The sequence below is a fragment of the Eurytemora carolleeae genome, unplaced genomic scaffold (assembly GCF_000591075.1).
Source record: "Eurytemora carolleeae unplaced genomic scaffold, Eaff_2.0 scaffold1806, whole genome shotgun sequence".
In the NCBI taxonomy this organism is placed as follows: Eukaryota; Metazoa; Arthropoda; class Copepoda; order Calanoida; family Temoridae; genus Eurytemora; species Eurytemora carolleeae.
In genome coordinates, this window is record NW_019397693.1 from 11806 (window position 1) to 32585 (window position 20780).

General features: G+C 32.0%; 1 protein-coding gene across 3 annotated transcripts; it reads left to right on the top strand.

Moving 5' to 3' along the window:
- Window positions 1-624: 624 nt before the first annotated feature.
- Window positions 625-20406, top strand: LOC111715520 (glutamate receptor-interacting protein 2). 3 transcript variants are annotated; one of them, XM_023490855.1, is made up of 16 exons: window positions 625-1097; window positions 2466-2514; window positions 4474-4595; window positions 5912-6061; window positions 6476-6573; window positions 8044-8148; window positions 9368-9529; window positions 12689-12825; window positions 13412-13564; window positions 14242-14386; window positions 14713-14814; window positions 16174-16293; window positions 17304-17419; window positions 18178-18276; window positions 18828-19195; window positions 19541-20406. In XM_023490855.1, the coding sequence occupies exons 1-16, from the start codon at window positions 1046-1048 to the stop codon at window positions 19627-19629; spliced, it is 2067 nt and encodes a 688-aa protein (XP_023346623.1). In that variant the 5' UTR covers window positions 625-1045; the 3' UTR covers window positions 19630-20406. The 3 variants fall into 3 exon arrangements, with proteins under 3 accessions (XP_023346623.1, XP_023346625.1, XP_023346624.1); XM_023490857.1 differs by having other exon boundaries at window positions 18834-19195; XM_023490856.1 differs by having other exon boundaries at window positions 16177-16293.
- Window positions 20407-20780: the final 374 nt, after the last annotated feature.

The following is a 20780-nucleotide window of genomic DNA, read 5'->3' on the forward strand; positions in this document are numbered from 1 at the left end:
GCTTACATTTACATGTGGAAAATGGCAGAAAATTACATAATATTTTTTTTCTGTTTGCATAAAAAACATATTTTGATAATCATTTATATACTGGGTGGAGTGTTGCAAAAAGCTAAATTGAATGTAGATAAAAATATGCTTTAAACATGCTAAAATATCGATCTAAAAAGAAATAAACTTCACTTACTATACAAACTAGTCAAACCTAGTGTCGCATATCATATTTATAGATTATCTCCAATCTTTAACGCCAAAATACGCACTTAATACTAGAAAAACCAGGTATTTTCTGAAAGAAAACTTTTATATTAGTCATACAATTTTTTTAATGATACTTTCTTAAAAATCTTTTACGACCGAAAAAAGTTTTTTTTTTGATTATTTTGATTTTAATCTCACACCGCTTACAGGTGGGTTTTTCCAATTTTCCTTTTTGAAATTTACAATAAAAAAATTGGAAATGAATAAAATATCTATTAAAAAAAGAATGAAATAATTGGTATAATCAATTCGTCCAATTCCTATGTTCGTCATACATGGTGTCTAATCTCTCTCTCTCTCTCTCTCTCTCTCTGCTATGTATGTGTGTATATCCAGGTGTCCCAGTCTGACCGCCTAGCTAGAGTCAAATCTATTTATATCTAGTATATTCAGAACTGGTGTACGGGGAATATACATAACTATTACTTCCTTTAGTAATAATTCATAAAGTTAGCAACATCCATTGAGGAAAAGTGAATAATTTTTCGATTTGATACATTAATATCAACATATCAACGTTAACAACTAATTTATTCAAAATAATTAGTTTTGTGTAACAAAGCAAATAACATGGTGGCTTAAACCATTGTTTATGTATGTCCATGAATTAGGCGAAAGATTTGTAAAATGTCGGAAAAGTCTATAAATTGGATGAAAATACAGAATCTAGGAAATATAGTGATACAGCTGAAATACTGTGAGAAAGGGGAAAAATATTCTCACTAGTGATAACATCTAATCGACCTAGTTTCAAAGTTTCAAAACAGTTTAAAAACACAAAAACATGAAGTTTTGGAGAAATTTTATACCGGGCACAGGCTCCACAAATACTATTGGTAAATATAGTTTGCTTAAGAAAAAAATTAAAGGGACTGTAGTTAGATATAATTAAAGGGAGTGTAGCTAGATTTAATTAAAGGGATTGTAGCAAGATATAATTAAAGGGACTGTACTGTAGCTAGATATAATTAAAGGTACTGTAGCTAGACTTAATTACAGGGACTGTAGTGTAGCTAGATATAATTAAAGGGACTTTAGCTATATATTAAAGGGACTGTATCTAGATATAATTAAGGGGACTGTAGTTAGATAACATTAAGGGGACTGTAGTTAGATATAATTAAAGGTACTGTAGCTAGATATAATGAAAGGGACTGTAGTTAGTTATAATTAAAGGAACTGTAGCTAGGTATAATTAAAGGGACTGTAGCTAGATATAATTAAAGGGACTGTAGCTAGATATAATGAAATGGACTGCAGCTAGATATAATTAAAGGGACTGTAGTTAGATATAATTAAAGGGACTGTAGTGTAGATAGATATAATTAAAGGGACTGTAGTGTAGCTAGATATAATTATTGGGACTGTAGCTAGATATTATTAAAGGGACTGTAGCTAGATATAATTAAAGGGACTGTACTGTAGCTAGATATAATTAAAGGGACTGTAGCTAAATATAATTAAAGGGACTTTAGCTAGATATAATTAAAGGGACTGTACTGTAACTAGATATAATTAAAGGGACTGAAGCTAGATATAATTAAAGGGGCTGTAGTTAGATATAACTAAAGGGACTGTAGCTAGATATAGTTAAAGGGACTGTAGCTAGATATAATTAAAGGGACTGTAGCTAGATATAAATAAAGGGACTGTAGCTGGATATAATTAAAGGGACTGTAGTTAGATTTGATTAAAGGGACTGTAGCTAGATATAATTAAAGGGACTGTAGTTATTTATAATTAAAGGAACTGTAGCTAGGTATAATTAAAGGGACTGTAGCTAGATATAATTAAAGGGACTCTAGTTAGATATAATTAAAGGGACTGTAGTTAGATAACATTAAGGGGACTGTAGTTAGATATAATTAAAGGGACTGTAGTTAGATATAATTAAAGGGACTGTAGCTAGATATAATTAAAGGGACTGTAGCTAGACTTAATTACAGGGACTGTAGTGTAGCTAGATATAATTAAAGGGACTGTAGCTATATATTAAAGGGACTGTATCTAGATATAATATGAATACTGAATATTGAATATTGAATACTGAATACTGTATATTGAATACTGAATACTAAATACTGAATATTGAATACTGAATACTGAATACTGAAAACGACGCTACTTCAACTCTTTGCATGGAGGGTCACTTGAAATTATGCTTAAAGTATCTTTAATACCAACAACTAAATTATATACTTTAGAAAGACGTGATAGAAGAAGTGGAAGTTGTAACAGGCCGGAATCTTCAAGGTTTGTAGAAAAATATTTGATAGATATTTCAAATTCTCTTTAGAACCCACTCTGGATTGCCCTACTCTGGATTGCCCTACTCTGGATTCCCCTACTCTGGATCCCCCTACTCTGGATTCCCCTACTCTGGATTCCCCTTCTCTGGATTCCCCTACTCTGGGTTCCCCTACTCTGGATTCCCCTACTCTGGATTCCCCTACTCTGGATTCCCCTACTCTGGATTCCCCTACTCTGGATTCCCCTACTCTGGATTCTATTTAATGAGAGTTCTCTAATTTAAAATTTCCCGCCTTTTGGCATGCACCACTCTGATTGGTTAAATTTGAGAAATTTTCCGGGATAAAACTAAACCTTGAAATAATCGAATGCTATATACTTTTGATAAAAAAAACCTAGCGGGAGCGGTTGAACGAGCGGTTGAGATCTAGCCTAGACTCTACACAGTTCAGCATAAGAAATTAAGAAGAAATTTACAATTTGTTCAACCGCTAAATCCCACTTTTTCAACAAATGAAATATAATTTTTCATGAATAACGTTTTCAGATTTTTTAGCATTTTTTTTGCTTTCAACCGCTGGTTTTCAGATTTTTCAGCAACTTTTTTGCTTTCAACTGTTTTCAGATTTTTCAGCAACTGTTTTGATTTCCACCGCTGGTTTTCAGATTTTTCGGCAAATTTTTATGCTTGTAACCACCGGTTTTCAGATTTTGCAGAACTTTTTTACTTTCAACCGCTGTTTTTAAAATTTTCAGCAGTTTTCTTGCTTTCAACTGTTATCAGATTTTTCAGCAACTTTTTTGATTTCAACCGCTGGTTTAAAGATTTTTCAGCAACTTTTTGCTTACAACCGCTTGTTTAAAGATTTTTCAGCTACTTTTTAACTTTCAACCGCTGATTTTAAGAATTTTCAGCAACTTTTGTTGAAAGCAAAAAGTTGCTGAAAAATCTTAAAACCAGTTGTGAAAAGAAAACATTTTTTATAAAAAACTGTTTTCCAGTGGTGAAAGCAACCCAGCGGTTGAAAGCAAAAAAGTTGCGGAAAAATCTTAAACCCAGCGGGCGAAAGCAAACAAGTTGCTGAAAATCTTAAAACCAGCGGTTGAAAGAAAAAAGGTACTGAAAAATCTTAGCACCGGTTTTTAAAAGAAAACTATTTTTAATAAAAACTGTTTCAGCGTATAAAAGCATCCCAGAGGTTTAAAGCAAAAAAGTTGCTGAAAAATCCTGAACCTAGCGGTTGAAAGCAAAAAAGTTGCCGAAAAAATCTTAAAACCTGTGGTGGAAAGAAGTCATCTTTCATGAAAAAATTATTTTCCATGGTGGTTAAAAGCAACCCAGTGCAAGTAGTTAAAAGGAAAAAAGTTGCTGAAAAATCTTTAACCCAGCGGTTAAAAGCAAAAAATTGTGTTTAACTACTAAAAAAGTTTTAAAAAGTGAATAAAAATATGAAAGCAAAAAAGCACGAATTTATTGATTGAACAAATTTTAAGTTTGAGAAAAAGGCGCATTTCTTATTCTGAACTGCGTAGAGTCAAGGCTAGATCTCAACCTCTCATTCAACCGCTCCCGCTGAGTTTTTTTCTCCAAAGTATATACCATTCGAAAGAGAATCTTATGTTAATTTTAAGAACAAAAAAATGGAGTTTAAGAAGCATTGATCTCGATTTCCAAAATTCGAAAGTTTTCAGCTCAGAACAAGTATAAGTCAACATCAAAGTTGCAATTGGAAGATTAGATTTTTAGGAAGAAATAAGTTTCTTTACTATTTATAAAATACATACAATATAGATTTAAAAAAGGTTAATTTAGTGTATTTTATATTTTGGCTTTTCAACGAGATCAAATTAATTTAGATAGGTATTTTAAAATTTCAAACAAAAATTAATCACTGATCACTTTTTTAAGATAAATTTTACTTTTCAATATTTAATTATTTCTTAACTGTTTTTGATGTTCAGTGTTCCCACACGAAGGCGAAGTTCCTCTTTGAAAGGTTCAAATTCGAGTTTATCAGAAGATGCATTTGGAATTACTTTTGTGGAGCTCATTAAGCGAGCTGGAACACATCTTGGAGTCATTGGTAGGCAAATAATTGTTGTTTAAAGGGACTGTAAAGGAAAAATGAAATGGGATATTGGCTGAAACCTGAGATCCCAGGAGTTGAACGATACCTATATGACATCTATCTGATGTTCCTGTCTCGAGAAATTGACAAAATAAACAGAATCCCTCCAATGGTAGTGCAGTATACTGGTCATGTGATACAGACAGAGACATGTGACAATAATACTTTATTGCTATTGGTTGGGGTTCTAGTCATGTGTCCGAACGTATATATAATATTTTTAATCATATCTATTAAAAAGGGGAAATTATTAAATTTAAAAAATAATAGAAGCAAACCTAAGATTTTCAGGCTCCTCCGGGTTATCGTCGTTACCAGATTGGTTGCGTATTTGTTGAATATGATCTGTTTAACTCTTATACAAAATTTTACATATATGCGTTTTTGTATAATTTTGACACAGTTTAATATCATTTTCTCGAGACAGGAAAATCAGATAGAACTCTGTAACAGGTCTCAATCAACTCCTGAGATTTTCAGGTTTAAGCCTATTCCCCCTTTCAAATGTATCTATGTATGTATGTATGTATCTATTGACTGGTGGGATGGATACAGGAGTGAAACCCAGGATAGCATATCCAGTTCCTGGCTTATATATCTATATATATGTTCTAGTGACTGGTGGGAAGTATACAGGACTGAAACCCAGGATAGCTTATCCAGTTCCTGGTTTATATATCTATATATATGTTCTAGTGACTGGTGGGAAGGATACAGGACTGAAACCCAGGATAGCATATCCAGTTCCTGGTTTATATATCTATATATATGTTCTAGTGACTGGTGGGAAGGATACAGGACTGAAACCCAGGATAGCATATCCAGTTCCTGGCTTATATATCTATATATATGTTCTAGTGACTGATGGGAAGGATACAGGACTGAAACCAATGATAGCAGATCCAGTTCCTGGTTTATATATCTATATATATATGTTCTATTGACAGATGGGAAGGATACAGGACTGAAACCAAGGATAGCAGCTCCAGTTCCTGGTTTATATATCTATATATATATGTTCAAGTGACTGGTGGGGAGGATACAGGACTGAAACCCAGGATAGCATATCCAGTTCCTGGTTTATATATCTATATATATATGTTCAAGTGACTAGTGGGGAGGATACAGGACTGAAACCCAGGATAGCATATCCAGTTCCTGGTTTATATATCTATATGTATGTTCTTGTGACTGGTGGGAAGGATACAGGACTGAAACAAAGGATAGCAGATCCAGTTCCTGGCTTATATATCTATATATGTATGTTCTAGTGACTGGTGGAAAGGATACAGGACTGAAACCCAGGATAGCAGATTTAGTTCCTGGTTCCTGGGCTCAGAGAAGTAATGTACTTTGTGCTGGAGATATTATGCTCAATCTAAACGGGAAAGAGTGCTCTAACATGATGCAGCATCAAATTGGTAAATAATAGTATCAGAGACTGCCGATGTAAATATTCCATCAGTTTATTTAAAACCTTTAAACAATTCTTGAAATATACTTGTTTTTCATTTTCAATTTGACTGTAAATCCAGAATTGGTAGAAAGGGAAAAATGCATTCATTTGTTAACCTAATTTTAGAAGTAAAATTCTTAAATTTAAAATCACATTTTCTCTGGTAATTACCAGATTTCAAAATTTTGTTTTTTCATGAATTAAAGTTTGAAGGAAATTCTTAATATATCTGGTAATATTAAAAGCACAAGAAAGGCAGACCACATTTTGTAAATGCCACGACTAAGATAATTTCAAAGATCAAAGACGACATTTAAGTCGTCCTCCAAACGTCATGTTTGTGGTAAACCTTCCATTCATATCCTTTCTCCATGTTTAGTTGAAATGCTTGACACAGCTGATAAGGTTCAGCTTGAAGTAAAATACAGGCTTCCACCTCTTTGTCCTTCTTCGAGAACACGACCAAGGGTCATCCAGGTTTGTGGATTTCTTGTGGATTTCATAAATATTATTTTTGAATTTTCTAGATTTGTTTAGTGCATTTTTAAAAAATAAAACCAGTTTTGATGCATTTTTAACATTAGCTGATAAAGTCCGTTTAACTTTGCTTGGTATGTTTTAAATTACTGATTTACAAACAGTCTAACCCAGAACTTCGGATATGTCGTCTTCTAAACCTACTGATAATGGATATTTAGTTTATTAAAATTAATAAATAAAGAACTCTTTAAAACTGTTCCCGCATATTTTATGGCTATTTATTAATTTTTACTATTGCTGAAATTTAGGTTTAATGGTATGCAAACCCCAATGAAAAATTCTAAAAAAGACTTTTTTATTTTTCCTATCCCTCCGAAGTTCTGGGTAGCTGGTTAGCCAGAATTTTACAAAGGGGGGGAGCAAAGAGAGGTGTTGTGTGTGGGTGAAACGTAGTAAAGGAGGCGGGGGTTGAAGGGGGAAGAGCCCCTGCATAAAAATTTTTTTGTAATTTTGGTATGAAATTGGTAATTTTAGCTTAACTTTTATGCTATGTAGATTATTTTCAAATTTTTCAACAACATTAGTAATTTACCTTGAAATTAATGTGACAGTGAAAATTTGATTTTCCCCTGAATTTGATGTTTTGTATGGTAAAAATATTTATAATTTAGTTTTGAACTAAAATTTTACAATATTTGTTAAATGAAAATATTGATAATTTTGATATTTCTACTCACGTTCACTAATTTTTAATTGTCTGGACAATACATTGAAGGTAATGTTTTTGCAAAATTAAAAAAATTAACTGTTGATACACACTGGAACATATTTTTTACATTGTATATATGTATGTATAGCGACATATGCGAAAGAAAAATCTTACCTCGGGACAATTTTTTTTTAAAAAGGTTAAATTTGGTTGGTCTAGAAAGGGAACAGCTTTAATTAACAATTTGTTCTGACGCTATATACATACACTATACATGGTATACCGAATGATAACAATTTTTTAAAACTTTAAATAGTAATTTGTCAATTTTTCAAGAGAAGATTATACCAAGAAACTCAATTAAAAGGGGGGTGGGGGGCAAATTTGTCGTTGCACCATCCATTTTAGGAGTAAGGGGGTGCACCTGACCCATTGCACCCCCCCCCCCTTGGCTGGTATAGGACTGCTGTGAGCCTATAAAGTTTTAAATCTACAATTTTTTCGTATATGTTTCCTGTTGATTATTAAATATCGGTATTTGAAACATTTTAAAAAAGCAATCACATTTTCAATATTCAAATACCTTTTTAATTTTTAGGTAACATTTTAAAAGTTTTGATTACGTTTCTTATGGAATTATTTATTTTTAATATTTAGATATGATTTTAAATGTTTAAATATAAAACTATTTTAATGCTGTAAGATTTGTTTAGTAATTTTTTACATTTTGAAACCATTTGTAAAGTGTTAATGTTTAGATAACATTACGTAAAGAGAATGGAAGTTTTGGATTTGTTGTTCGTGGAGGCGCTCACGAGATTTCAGCAAGATGTCGTCCCTTCACAGTTGTATTTGTAGATCAGGTAGTGCCATTGGAGAAGGGGACTCCTTACCGATTCATTGAAATAATTAAGGAAAAGTTGACAGCAAAAAGAGTTTAAAAAAACTAGAACATTATTTAAGAAATAGTTAACACACGATTTATTCAACTAAACTGGCAAACTAATAGCAAAATGTTAATTATTTCTTCAAAAAAATCTTATTTTCATTGCAAAACCTAAGCTGGAAACAAACATAATTTTCACGAAATGAATAAATTTAAAAGCAAAACTTTTCTTTAAAATGTGCCCAAAAATTATTAACGAGAGACAACCAAATATATTCTAGTACAATAGATGGCTTCTTACAATTTGTACACTCTCAGTACAACTGTATTCTGACGTCACCAGTGTCAACTTAGTTTTTGTGTCCAACAAAATTATTAATAATAGTGATAATTTTAGAATAAAGTGCTTATCTTACAGTAAAATAAGTGTAATTTTATGTGTTCTTTATTTTCTGTTTTTAAACTTTTTTTATTTAATCTTGGAAAACATGTCAACTAATGTCAGAAAATTAGTTTTTCTTGATATATTTAACACTTGTGACGTCGTGTATAATTGGTCTATTTCTCTATTGTACTTGATAATCTATTTGGAGACAACTAGTTTAATTAACCGTCAGCCAGTTCTACTATTTCCTCACGTTATCGCTATTAATAAATTTCAAACTTTCTTGTTTTATGATCTAATTTAATCACCAAAGCTAGTTTGTTCTTTCAGACATTCTGAAAAAAATTTGAATTAGTTATAATACTCAAGGTTCATTTAGTACTCCTATTTCTATTGTCGGGAATATTGCTCCATGGTCTGTCTTATTGTAAGGACATAATGAACATTTCTGATACAGATTAACCTAACATTTTTATACATATACAGAAAACCTTTTCACAGTGCAGATTTAAGGATATAAATAAGTATCATTGCAACCCCACACATTTCTCCCCTCTTGGGGTTGTTCAGCATGTTTGCTTGTAAACTGAATGAAAATAATGGAAGACTAGAATAAAATTATATTTCCAAATGCTTCTGACCCGACTTAATGTTTTGGTTTAAATATAAAAATGTATTCTCTCCACTAACCATCATATTCAGAATCTTTTCTGTTTTTGAATAGTTTTTACCTGGCAAAGCATGATCTAAAGATATTTACTCGATGTAAAGCAATTTACGGAGAAAACTTTAAAAATGGACTTGTTTGCAGTGTGGACCTGCTCAGGCTGAGGGGACAATACGACCCGGGGACCGGATACTAGCTCTCAATGGAAAGAGTTTGGTTGGCGTAAAGCTGGCAGAACTACAGAGTTTAATGTACCAGGAGGAGGGGGAAACCGTCTTTACTCTAGAATACGATGTCGCAAAACAGGTTCGGAATTTAGAAAACAGGTTCGGAATTTAGAAAACAGGTTCGGAATTTAGAAAACAGGTTCGGAATTAAAAAAAAAAACTAACTTAGTAACCCAGCTTTGCCTTAAAAAAGCCAACCTAATCAATTTATAAATGTTAATCCAAGCTTAAAACATTACCGTGGTTTTATGTATTTTCTAATACTTATGTGTTTTCAAATCCCTATGTATTTTCTAATGCCTATGTACTTTATAATCCTTATGTATTTTCTAATACTTATGTATTTTCTAATACTTATGTGTTTTCAAATCCCTATGTATTTTCTAATACTTATGTGTTTTCAAATCCCTATGTATTTTCTAATCCCTATGTATTTTCTAATCCCTATGTGTTTTCTAATCCCTATGTATTTTATAATCCCTATGTATTTTCAATTTGAAAATCCCAGTTTAAAAATTCGTCCAGTTTAAGTCTAACAAATTTGAAATATTTGTTCACACAGTCATTACCAATCCTTTAAAGTATCTCATTTTCTATTGATATATTACAACTGTTGGGATCAAAGTGCATATTTCTATTTCTAAATACTATATACTTTGTTTTGGAGACATTTAGTGACAAACGATTTGCTTGAAACCATTTTGCTGTTTTTCTTCAGTTCAGTGTTTGCATCAAGTATTAGGGTTGCAATGTCAGGAGATGACTTTAAAAAACTAGTATCATCTGCAAAGAGGCTGATAAAAAAAGATGTTGCTAGGGGCAAATCGTTTATATAAAGCAGAAACAGCAGAACACTTCCTTGAGGAACACCACATGTTATAATTCTTTCTGTTGAAAAAGCTCCATTTATACATACATATTGAGTTTTATTAACAAGATAATTTTTAAACCATGAGTTGACCACGTTTTTGAAACCATAATGATTTAGTTTTTTTTTAAAGTATGTTAAATCACAGCAATCAAAAGCTTTCTTCAAGTCTAGGAATATTCCAAGAGTAAATTCTGGTTTAGATTTATTAAGGTTTTCATAGATTTTATTCATTAAGTGAAAAAGTGGTTGATTTGTGTTATGCTTAGGTCTAAATCCATATTGGTGCTCGTAAAAGATGTTAAACTTATTAAGATATCTGAACATTTGTATTGCAGCAATTTTTTCAAGTAGCTTACTCAAAGCCGGAAGAAAACTTATAGGTCTGTAATTATTAAACTTATCTTTTTGGGAATAATTTTTGCACATTTATACTCGCTAGGGATGTATCCTGTTTTGAAAGAAAGATTAAATAAATGTGCTATAGGATAATCGATACAATCAATAATCTCCTTCAGTAGTTTAGTAGAAATATTGTCTTTTCCTGAGCTTTTCTTGGGTTTTAGCTTACTTACTGTTTCTAAAAATATTTCCGGTGTAATATTTGCAAAAACTAAATTTTCATTTTAGGACTCATTTAAATACGTTTCAAAAGTGGCATTAGATTCCGGAATGTAACTAGACAGTCTAGGTCCCACGTTGACAAAAAAAATCATTAGAACCTTCTGCAATGTCACTAGATCCTACAAAAGTTTGATTGTTATCAGCAAAAATATCAGGAACTGAATGACTTTCTTTCTTAAAGGAAATTATAGAATTAAGTAAGGTCCAGGTTTTTTTATATCTTTTGAATATTCTTGAAACTTTGAGTAAAAATAACTAACTTTGGCCTTTTATATGAAAGAACGATAAACAGTGTTGTATTTTCTGAAAGCAGATATATTTATAGGATTTGGATTTAACAGTTTTTTCTTAAATAGTATATTTTTTTTTTTAAGACACTAGCAAAGCAGATGTAAACCAAGGGTTGATGGGGTTTTTATTTTTGTTTGGTTTTGACTCTATTAATGGAAAACTATCTTCATAAATATTATCTAAAGTGCTAGAAAATTTAGAAAATGCAGTAACAGGGTCTTCATCCTATGTGTTTTCTAATCCCTATGTATTTTCTAACCTGTATGAATTTTCTAGACTCTATGTATTTTCTAATCCCTATGTATTTCTAATGCCTATGTACTGTATAATCCTTTTTTGATTTCTAATCTCTACGTACTTTATAATCCTTATGTATTTTCTAATCCCTATGTATTTTCTAATACTTATGTATTTTCTAATGCCTATGTATTTTCTAATCCCTATGTATTTTCTAATCCCTTTGTATTTTCTTATACTTATGCATTTTCTAATCTCTATGAATTTTCTAATACTTATGTCTTTCCTAATCCCTTGTTCTAATGCCTATGTACTTTATAATCCCTATGTATTTTCTAATCCCTATGTATTTTCTAATGCCTATGTACTTAATATAATCCTTTTGTGTTTTCTAATCTCTATGTATTTTCTAATCCCTATGTACTTAATATAATCCTTATGTATTTTCTAATCCCTATGTACATAATATAATCCTTTTGCAACAGGATGTTGTTATAATAGACATTTGATTTTCAAATGATGAAATCTTATTGACCTAAAAATCATATTTTGAATTATTAAATCAGAATGAGGGATAAGGAAATAAAAGTTTTCATTTGTGTGGAACTTTTGTGTGGAGTATCTTTAATCTGGAATACTTGATCTCAATATCCAATGTGTGCACTTTAAAGTTGAGAATAAATCGTTAATCTCTCAATGAAAATTATCCCAGCAGGGTATCCAGGAATAGATGGAGATCAGAGGGCCTGATAACGTCATGTGTGTGTGTCTGTACCAAAACAGTGTGTGTAAGGAATACCGAACCGAAGGCTTGTACTGTAGGTATATACAGTACATAAGAATTTCGGTGTTTGTACAGTCTATGAGAGTACATTCGTTTATTGTTAATTGTTTACTTAAAAAAAAGTTTAATATACATGTAATATATTATTTACATATTTAAGTCAACACTAAAAAGCCAAATTTTCATGCAAAGAATATAATTTGATTAAAGTTTACAATAAACTAGTCGTTATTCAAGCTTAGTTATAATCGACGACATTGTTCTGCAATTTCCCTGACTGAAGTCATGTTGTGTGTCTGTACCAAAAGAGTGTGTGTATGGAATACCGAATTCGTCTGCTAAGCAGTGCGACTGGCTTGCTCATGCCAGACCATCGCCTTTTCCTTTCCCTTTTTTCCTATTCCCTGATGGAGATATATTTGTTATATTATTAGAGCTATCTGGAGCAAGGTGCTATCCTTGTGGAGATATCCCGGGAACAGCAAGATTTGCTGGGAGTAGGGTTAAGCCGATGCCCGGACACAAAGGCAATAATTATTGAGAGTATTAAGCAAGCAAGCTTAGCTGACAGGTATATAACATAAACTTTATCTAGATTTTGTTTTGACAAATTTTAATAAATTACTTTTTTCAATTATGAGAGTAAATTATTATCAATAAAAAGTATTTTCCGCGCATTTTTGAATTATATGAATTTATTTAACCGTATAAATGTGTGATTAGTGTAAATATGTTTTTTGCGGAGATGTTCACTTTCTCTTGTTTCTTTAGATTTAAAATTTGAAAAATTTCAAGAAATTTAACCCTTGACTTTGTTTTTAGAAAGGTGCTATAGCATAGAAAGATTATATAAAAAAAACTAAAAATGTTTCCTAGCCATGAAGATGCTATACTTCTTTATTTAAGCTATCTAAAAAATCAACAATTGTTATGTAAAACTTTCTATATTGTAATAAATAAATAAAAAAATAAGTTTTTAAATGTCGTTTTATGTAAAGTACTTTATAAATTTCAATTAAGAAATTTTGAATTCGAAATTCAAAATAATGATCTCAAAACTTTTTCTTATTATTATATATTCTTTTATATTCTTTTATTCTTGTTTCTTTATCACAAAATATTTTTAATTGGTTCTACACTCTCCAGTATCTTTTAAGATGCGGAGCTTTACATGTTGGAGATATCCTTCTGTCAGTTTGTGGCCAACCTTTGACAAGGATGGGTGTTGATGATGTAACTCAATGGATTAGAGATAACTCCGGGCTTGTTCTCCAGCTAGAGGTTCTACCTGGAGCTCATGCTAGATCCAGGTATACATTTAGGGCTGGTTCTCCAGCTAGAGGTTCTACCTGGAGCTAGATTCAGGTATACGTTTAGGGCTGGTTCTTCAGCTAGAGGTTCAACCTGGAGCTGATGCTAAATTCAGGTATACATTTAGGGCTGGTTCTTCAGCTAGAGGTTCAACCTGGAGCTGATGCTAAATTCAGGTATACATTTAGGGCTGATTCTCCAGATAGAGGTTCTACCTGGAGCTAGATCCAGATATACGTTTAGGGCTGGTTCTTCAGCTAGAGGTTCTACCTGGAGCTATATCCAGGTATACGTTTAGGGCTGGTTCTTCAGCTAGAGGTTCTACCTGGAGCTGATGCTAAATTCAGGTATACACTATTGAAGTAGTATCAAAACAGGCTGTAGCCTTAAATTCTAAAACCAATATAAAACTTGCTTAATTTTGGGATGTCTTTTGATGTGTCTTTCAGGGCGCTAAGCGTCCCTCTTTTAGTAAAAATATTGCTTTTAAAGTCAATATTTTTCTTTGCAATTGTAAAACAAAAATGTGTCGAATTTTTTGTGTAATTTAATTGATTTAAAAAAACAGCAATATCTTTCCGATTATGAACATACACACACACTGGGCACAAAAAACACACCGACAAGCTAAATTTATATCTACAAAGATTGTATATTTATTTTGTACACTGTACAGGGGTGGAAGTGTACGGGCCTCTCTACCCTCTCCATGTTTCTCTACTATGCAAAGACGACATAGATCAGATTTAAGAAGTCAGGAACACCATGGGCTACCCAGACAAATGTCTCATGCAAACATTAAGAGCATTCTGGACTATCAGGTAGAGTTTACAAACTTCGAGATATATCATATATCATATAACTTTAGCGAAATATCGATTCTTTTATCCAAAAAAATCTCATTTCTGAAAATTCAAAAATTGTTGTGAAATGAAACTTATTAACTATGCTTATTATTACTATTATTATTATTTTTCTCATTATAATTATTATTATAATTATTATCATTATTTTTGTGTTATAATGATTATTATTATTATTATGACTATTATTTTTATTATAATTATTAATATAATTTTCATTATTACTAGATACATGCACAGTCCAAGTTCGTCATTGAAAATCTTGAATTTTTTCTTTAATGCAGGGAAATCAGCAGGAACGTGAGCGGAAGAAGTTTGTTTCTTTTTCCGTAGAACTTGATAGAACAGGGGGACCCTTAGGGATTACGTTAGCAACAGATGAACAGGTACTATATATATGGAACTTGATAGAACAGGGGGACCCTTAGGGATCACTATAGCAACAGATGAACAGGTACTATATATAGAACTAGATAGAACAGGGGGACCCTTAGGGATCACTAGAGCAACAGATGAACAGGTACTATATATGAAGTGTATTCTACAATGATGTGCAATTCTAATTTGATATCTGTACTAATAATATTACTATCTTAATTATTTGTATATTGACCCAGCCGGGCTAGCCCGGTCAGTTTTTCATTTTACCTGTTTATAAATAAACTAGTTGAATATCATTTGTTGATTAGAACGGACGTATACAGAGCCTTGAGTGTTGGCTAGAGATAGAGAGCCTTAAGATTTGGCTAGAGATTTAGTTAAATATGATCTCATTAGACTTTGAGTAAAGTAATCGTTAGAGTATTAGCATCTAGATTTGTTACATATATATATATAGAACTAGATAGAACAGGGGGACCCTTAGGGATCACTTTAGCAACAGATGAACAGGTACTATATATATAGAACTTGATAGAACAGGGGGACCCTTAGGGATCAGTTTAGCAACAGATGAACAGGTACTATATTATATATATATATATATATTTATAGAGAACTAGATAGAACAGGGGGACCCTTAGGGATCACTTTAGCAACAGATGAACAGGTACTATATATATATAGAACTTGATAGAACAGGGGGACCCTTAGGGATCACTATAGCAACAGATGAACAGGTACTATATATATATATAGAACTAGATAGAACAGGGGGACCCTTAGGATTTGTATTTGTTTTATGTACAATGCACTTAAAACGATTTTTTGTCCGCTAAGTATCTCTCCCACTCAGAGCATCGAGAGCAGAGACACCTGGCGGCCATCTAATCGGCGTTTTAAGTGCATCTTATAAAAAATAAAGCAACAAAAAATAATGAAATACCCACTCTATACGAATGCGTCGAAAAATTATCGATGATTTTAGGTTGTAATATTTGAATGATTTTTTTTGGAATTAAATAGATGTTTTACGATACGAGTGGAATTTTGCAACTTTCTGAATTTGGAAAAATCTGAACAAAGACAGTTAAAAAGGGGTAGGAGAGCCCTTTTTTCAATTTTAGGTTTTAAAGTTCCCTTTTTAAAGGACTTTTCATAAATGACCGGATAAATTTTCACATTTTACTCCAAGACCCTGGGAGCACTCCAAAACCCTGTGACAAATACAAAAACCCTAAGAGCAGCGATCCCTCCCTCGGTTAACAGTTCCTTATTTATTTCTCCAGTATGACCGAGGGAGGGTTGGCTAGAACAACCAAAGCAATTCAAGTCCTTTAACAGTCCCTTTAATTAAATTTTTCTAGAAGAAAGGTGAACAGTCCCCAATTTATATCTCCAGTATGGCCGAGGGAGGGTTGGCTAGAACAACCAAAGCAATTCAAATCCGGGACGAGCTCATAGAAGTAAATGGTGTTAATGTTAAGGTAAATTTAATTTAAAAAAGAAAGGATTATTTGATTACACAGGGCTACCCACAAAGAATGAGAAAGTACAGACGACCTGAAACTCTTTAAATGGACCATTCATAGGTTAAATTTTCTGCCTTAAATATTATTTTTTTATTTCGTGAAGAAAGAAGCAAGTTTATAGTTGTAGAGAATCATAAAGGTTAGTAAACAGACAGTATAAATTCCGTACAGTCGTCTCTTAAGTCTAATACTTTGTGGGTAACCCTGAATCATTTAAAAAAAATGTGTAAGATGAACATGAGAATTGATGAAAAACTGTAGAAAGTTAAGTTTACGATTTTAAGAATCATATAAAAACTTAAATTTATCCTTTTAGGACTGAATATAAACATGAAATCTTGTTTGCTGCACAAATATTTAAACTTTAAAAATGTGTAGAAAGATTAAGGATAGAATAATCCGTATACAAAAGATTTTAGAAAAGTCAAGGCTTTTGAAAGTTTATGATTACAGATGAAAATAAGGGGAAAAGTTTTAAAAATGTAGGTATTCACATTTTTAATTGGTTTCCGGCGTAATCTATGTAATGCATGCGACTCTTGAGACAGAGAGTTACATGCACGAAGACAAACAGTACTTTGTAAGTGTAAACCTAATGAGTAACCACAATTAAATACTGTCAATTTAACACGGAAAAACAATGATTTCTTCAGTCTTTTTGCTTAGACAAAGATTTAAGGATACTGATCACAATGGACATAAAACTTTTTGGCTTTAAATTATATCAATATTCAATAGTTCCTTTTGACAGATTTGCTATAGACACTTCTTTAACAATTGAATATATTTTGATTGTACAGGGTGTCCCAATAAACATGGGAATTCAGTGACGAATTCGATATCGTCTTTTAAAATAATTCTTTGATTTAGTATAGTTATACATACTGAGAAAGCTAATTCATAACAAAGACGATATCGAGATCGTCACTGAATTCCCATGTTTTTTGGGACATCCTGTATTTTAGGGTCTCAAATTGTCAGAAGCAGTTCCATTATTACAAAACTCAGGGAATGTTGTTAAGCTAAAATTGACCAGAATGGTCTCAATCCCGGAACGGGAATTCCATTCAAAAAGTTTCAGGTATGTGTTCAACATCTATATATAAATTTGGCTTGTCTGTCTGTTTGTTTGTATCCAATAAACGTCAAAACGGCTGAACCGATCGGTCACAAATTTTTTGTGGGACATCATGTGACCACAGGGTAGGTTTATGAATGATAAAAATTTAAAAAATGTGTTTTAAAGGTTTTTTATTTTATAAAAAATTTAAATTCTTGAAAATCCGCGAATTTTTTTTTTTAAATCCGCAAAAATTTTTTCTTCTTTGTTTTAGAATGTAAACAAAAACAACATGTTCACAATTTAAATAAAAGATGGACGCGAAGCGCCCTAAAAGCCTAGTTTTATATAAAAGAAAATAAAAATCAGAAAGGATAAAACTTAATTTACAACGTAAAAAGAAAACAAACAAAAAAAAACGATATGAAGGTTAAATTCAATCTTTTGTCTTGAATGTTTAGTGTAAATTGTATTTCATACTAGCTGAAGGGCCCGGCGCGTTGCCCATGGAAAAAAAAATTTGAAAAAAATGTTGAAAAAAAGAAAATTCCGATTTTTTTTAGCCTATAACACCCTCCGGCCACCCATGAGTGTCCACAAAAAAATATAACCCAATCGGTCCAGCCGTTTGGCCGGCTATAGGCAACATAAATATATACAAATATTTTGTTTTATTATATAGATAATAAGGTATTTTAAGATCAAAAGGACAAAAAAAAAACAATATGGCGTTTATCTAATTGTATCTTTTCATTGTCTAAACAATGCAATTTTTCTAGGCTCCCCCCTAGACCATGCCCCTCCCCTATCTATGCACCAGTTAATCCTTGCTCAAGTCACCTGTATAGCCCTATACCATCACCAACATCAAATTATAGGTATAGTTAGTATTTTTGAATTATGTTGTTTTGGTTTAAAATAGCACTAGTTTCAGATCAAAGCTGTATTAACATGTAACAGTAGAATATAAAACATCTTCCTCTCCAAATCTCCTTAAATTTTAAAAAAGCATTATAGTTATTTCAAATCTCTATAACTTTACAAACTGATGGTGTAAACCTTTGATATTTCAAACTTAGATTGTTTGATCTAGAAGAATCCATATTTAGAAAAATATCTAAGGTCCTGGACATGAGGATTCAAAGAAATAAGGACGAGAAAATCAAATTTTGGGGGACAGACTTAATTCCTTGGCGAAGAAGTAAACAGCTCTGATAATTTAAATAGTCACCCTGTGACTCGAAATCTCATTTTATTAAAGCAAAAATTGATAAAAATCACTTCCTGATCTAATCATGCAGTGCTGACTTGTTTCCACTACATTTAGAATCGAAAGTTTCACTTTTACTGTTTGTTTATATCATATATATTCATTAACACAATATTGAATATAGACATTTAAAGGTATAATTATTTACACAAACTCCAGTTGCAGGTCTAAAGTGAGTTTCAAGGGTAAGCGTGAACTGCCAGTGGTGACCCTGCTTCCTCAGTCAAGATGCCGGAACTCAGATAGCAGTAGTCTTCCCCTGGAGGTGACACGAGTTACCCTATTCAAGGACCAAATATATGAGGACTTTGGATTCTCCGTATCCGATGGACTATACGAACGGGGTATATTTGTGAATAGGATACGGAAAGGAGGACCAGCTGATGTGTCGGGGATGATAAAACCGTTTGATCGTATCCTGCAGCTGAATCAAACGAGGACTACTGAATTTGATTGCTGCCTAGCGGTTCCACTGATTGCAGCAGCGGGAGATAAAATTGAGATTTTACTGACTAGACCTTTTCCAGGTAAAATATTAAAACTGTAATTTAACAAATAGCAAGAAGTAGTAGGACTAGTAGGACATATTCATTAGAAAAAGCTATGTGTAAATTTATCAATGTGTAACGCACTCAGTGACTTCAAATCTGATGTCAGGGCAAAGTAGTCAAACTTGGTAGGGATGCTGCTTTCGTGTGGCCAAGAGTGCACTGAGGAGTTGTTCAAATAACCAGATCTAGTTCCGCTAGCTAATCGTTAGTCCTTACCTCTTTTCTTACACAATATTCAACAATATATTTTGATAAAATCTGAATTTGAAACAAACCAATTGAAAGATAGAATTTCTTCCAGCAACCCCTTTTAACTTTCAGATTGTGAAGGAGGCATCCTGAAAGACGAGGATAGAGTGAGCGGAGTTCCCTGGATAGATGAAACTGATCAAGAGTCCAATACAAATTAAAGTTGAATAGAGTGGGGTTCCCTGGATAGATGAAACAGTTCAAGAGTCCAATACAAATTAAATTCGAATAGAGCGGGGTTCCCTGGATAGATGAAACTGATCAAGAGTCAAATGCAAATTAAAGTTGGATAGAGTTTCCTAGATAGATGAAATAGTTTAAGAGTCAAATACAAATTCCATTTTTATTTCTTAAACTTAATTTTCTTTGATAACACAGATATTAAAAATTGGAAAACCAAATAGCCTCAACTACTTGATATCCATAGCATAAACTTCAAAATTGAAGAATTTAGGTTTAGTGCTGGTGGTGAAATGAAAAGTGTCTGACTAATTAAACATTCAAAGGCGACATTTTGACCTCTGACCCTGTTTGAAATAAATAAAGTGCTAAACGAACAGTCAAGAAAACAAAATTAGGATATTATGTAAAATAACACTTTTTGACAGTATCATAAAGTTCACTATGTACCTGCAAGTTTTGTCTAGAGTAGCTCACCATAATACAAAATATAACATTTGAATATTTCCTATAGTGGTCATCTAAATAAGTTGGAATGTCAGTTTAACTAAAAGGCTTAATATTGAAGCATAAGTTTAAAAATGAGGAACTACGCACAATATATTGCAAATGCAGCTGTACCAAATATAAATGCTAGTCATCAAGATGTTTTTAATTTAACTTTGGACACCGAAATACCGAAATTTGTATACTTTTTACAACTTATGATTAAATTTTATAATGTATAATATGGAACATTTATAAATTTATTTAATAAATATAAGTTATACCGATCTTAATATATTTTTTTAGTTTTCTGTTTTTATTTATAGTTTCTGTTCTATTTTTTCTGAAATGCTGGGCATCTACTGATATTAAAAAATCCGCAAAATGAAATGAGTTTTTGCCACACACTCTAATTTTTTAAATCATATCTTTGCAATCCGATGTTGTAAACCTTTTATATTTCAAACAATGAATTATACTATATAAAAAAAATTTAATTTTAAATTATAAAAGGTTTAAACTATCAAGTTGTGAAGATAAACGTATAAGATTTGAATTTGTGGCAAAGACTGAAATCCGTTTTTTTAATTGAAAATCTACAAAAACTATTGTTTTTATCAGGAAGACTGGTGCAAAGCGTCCCATG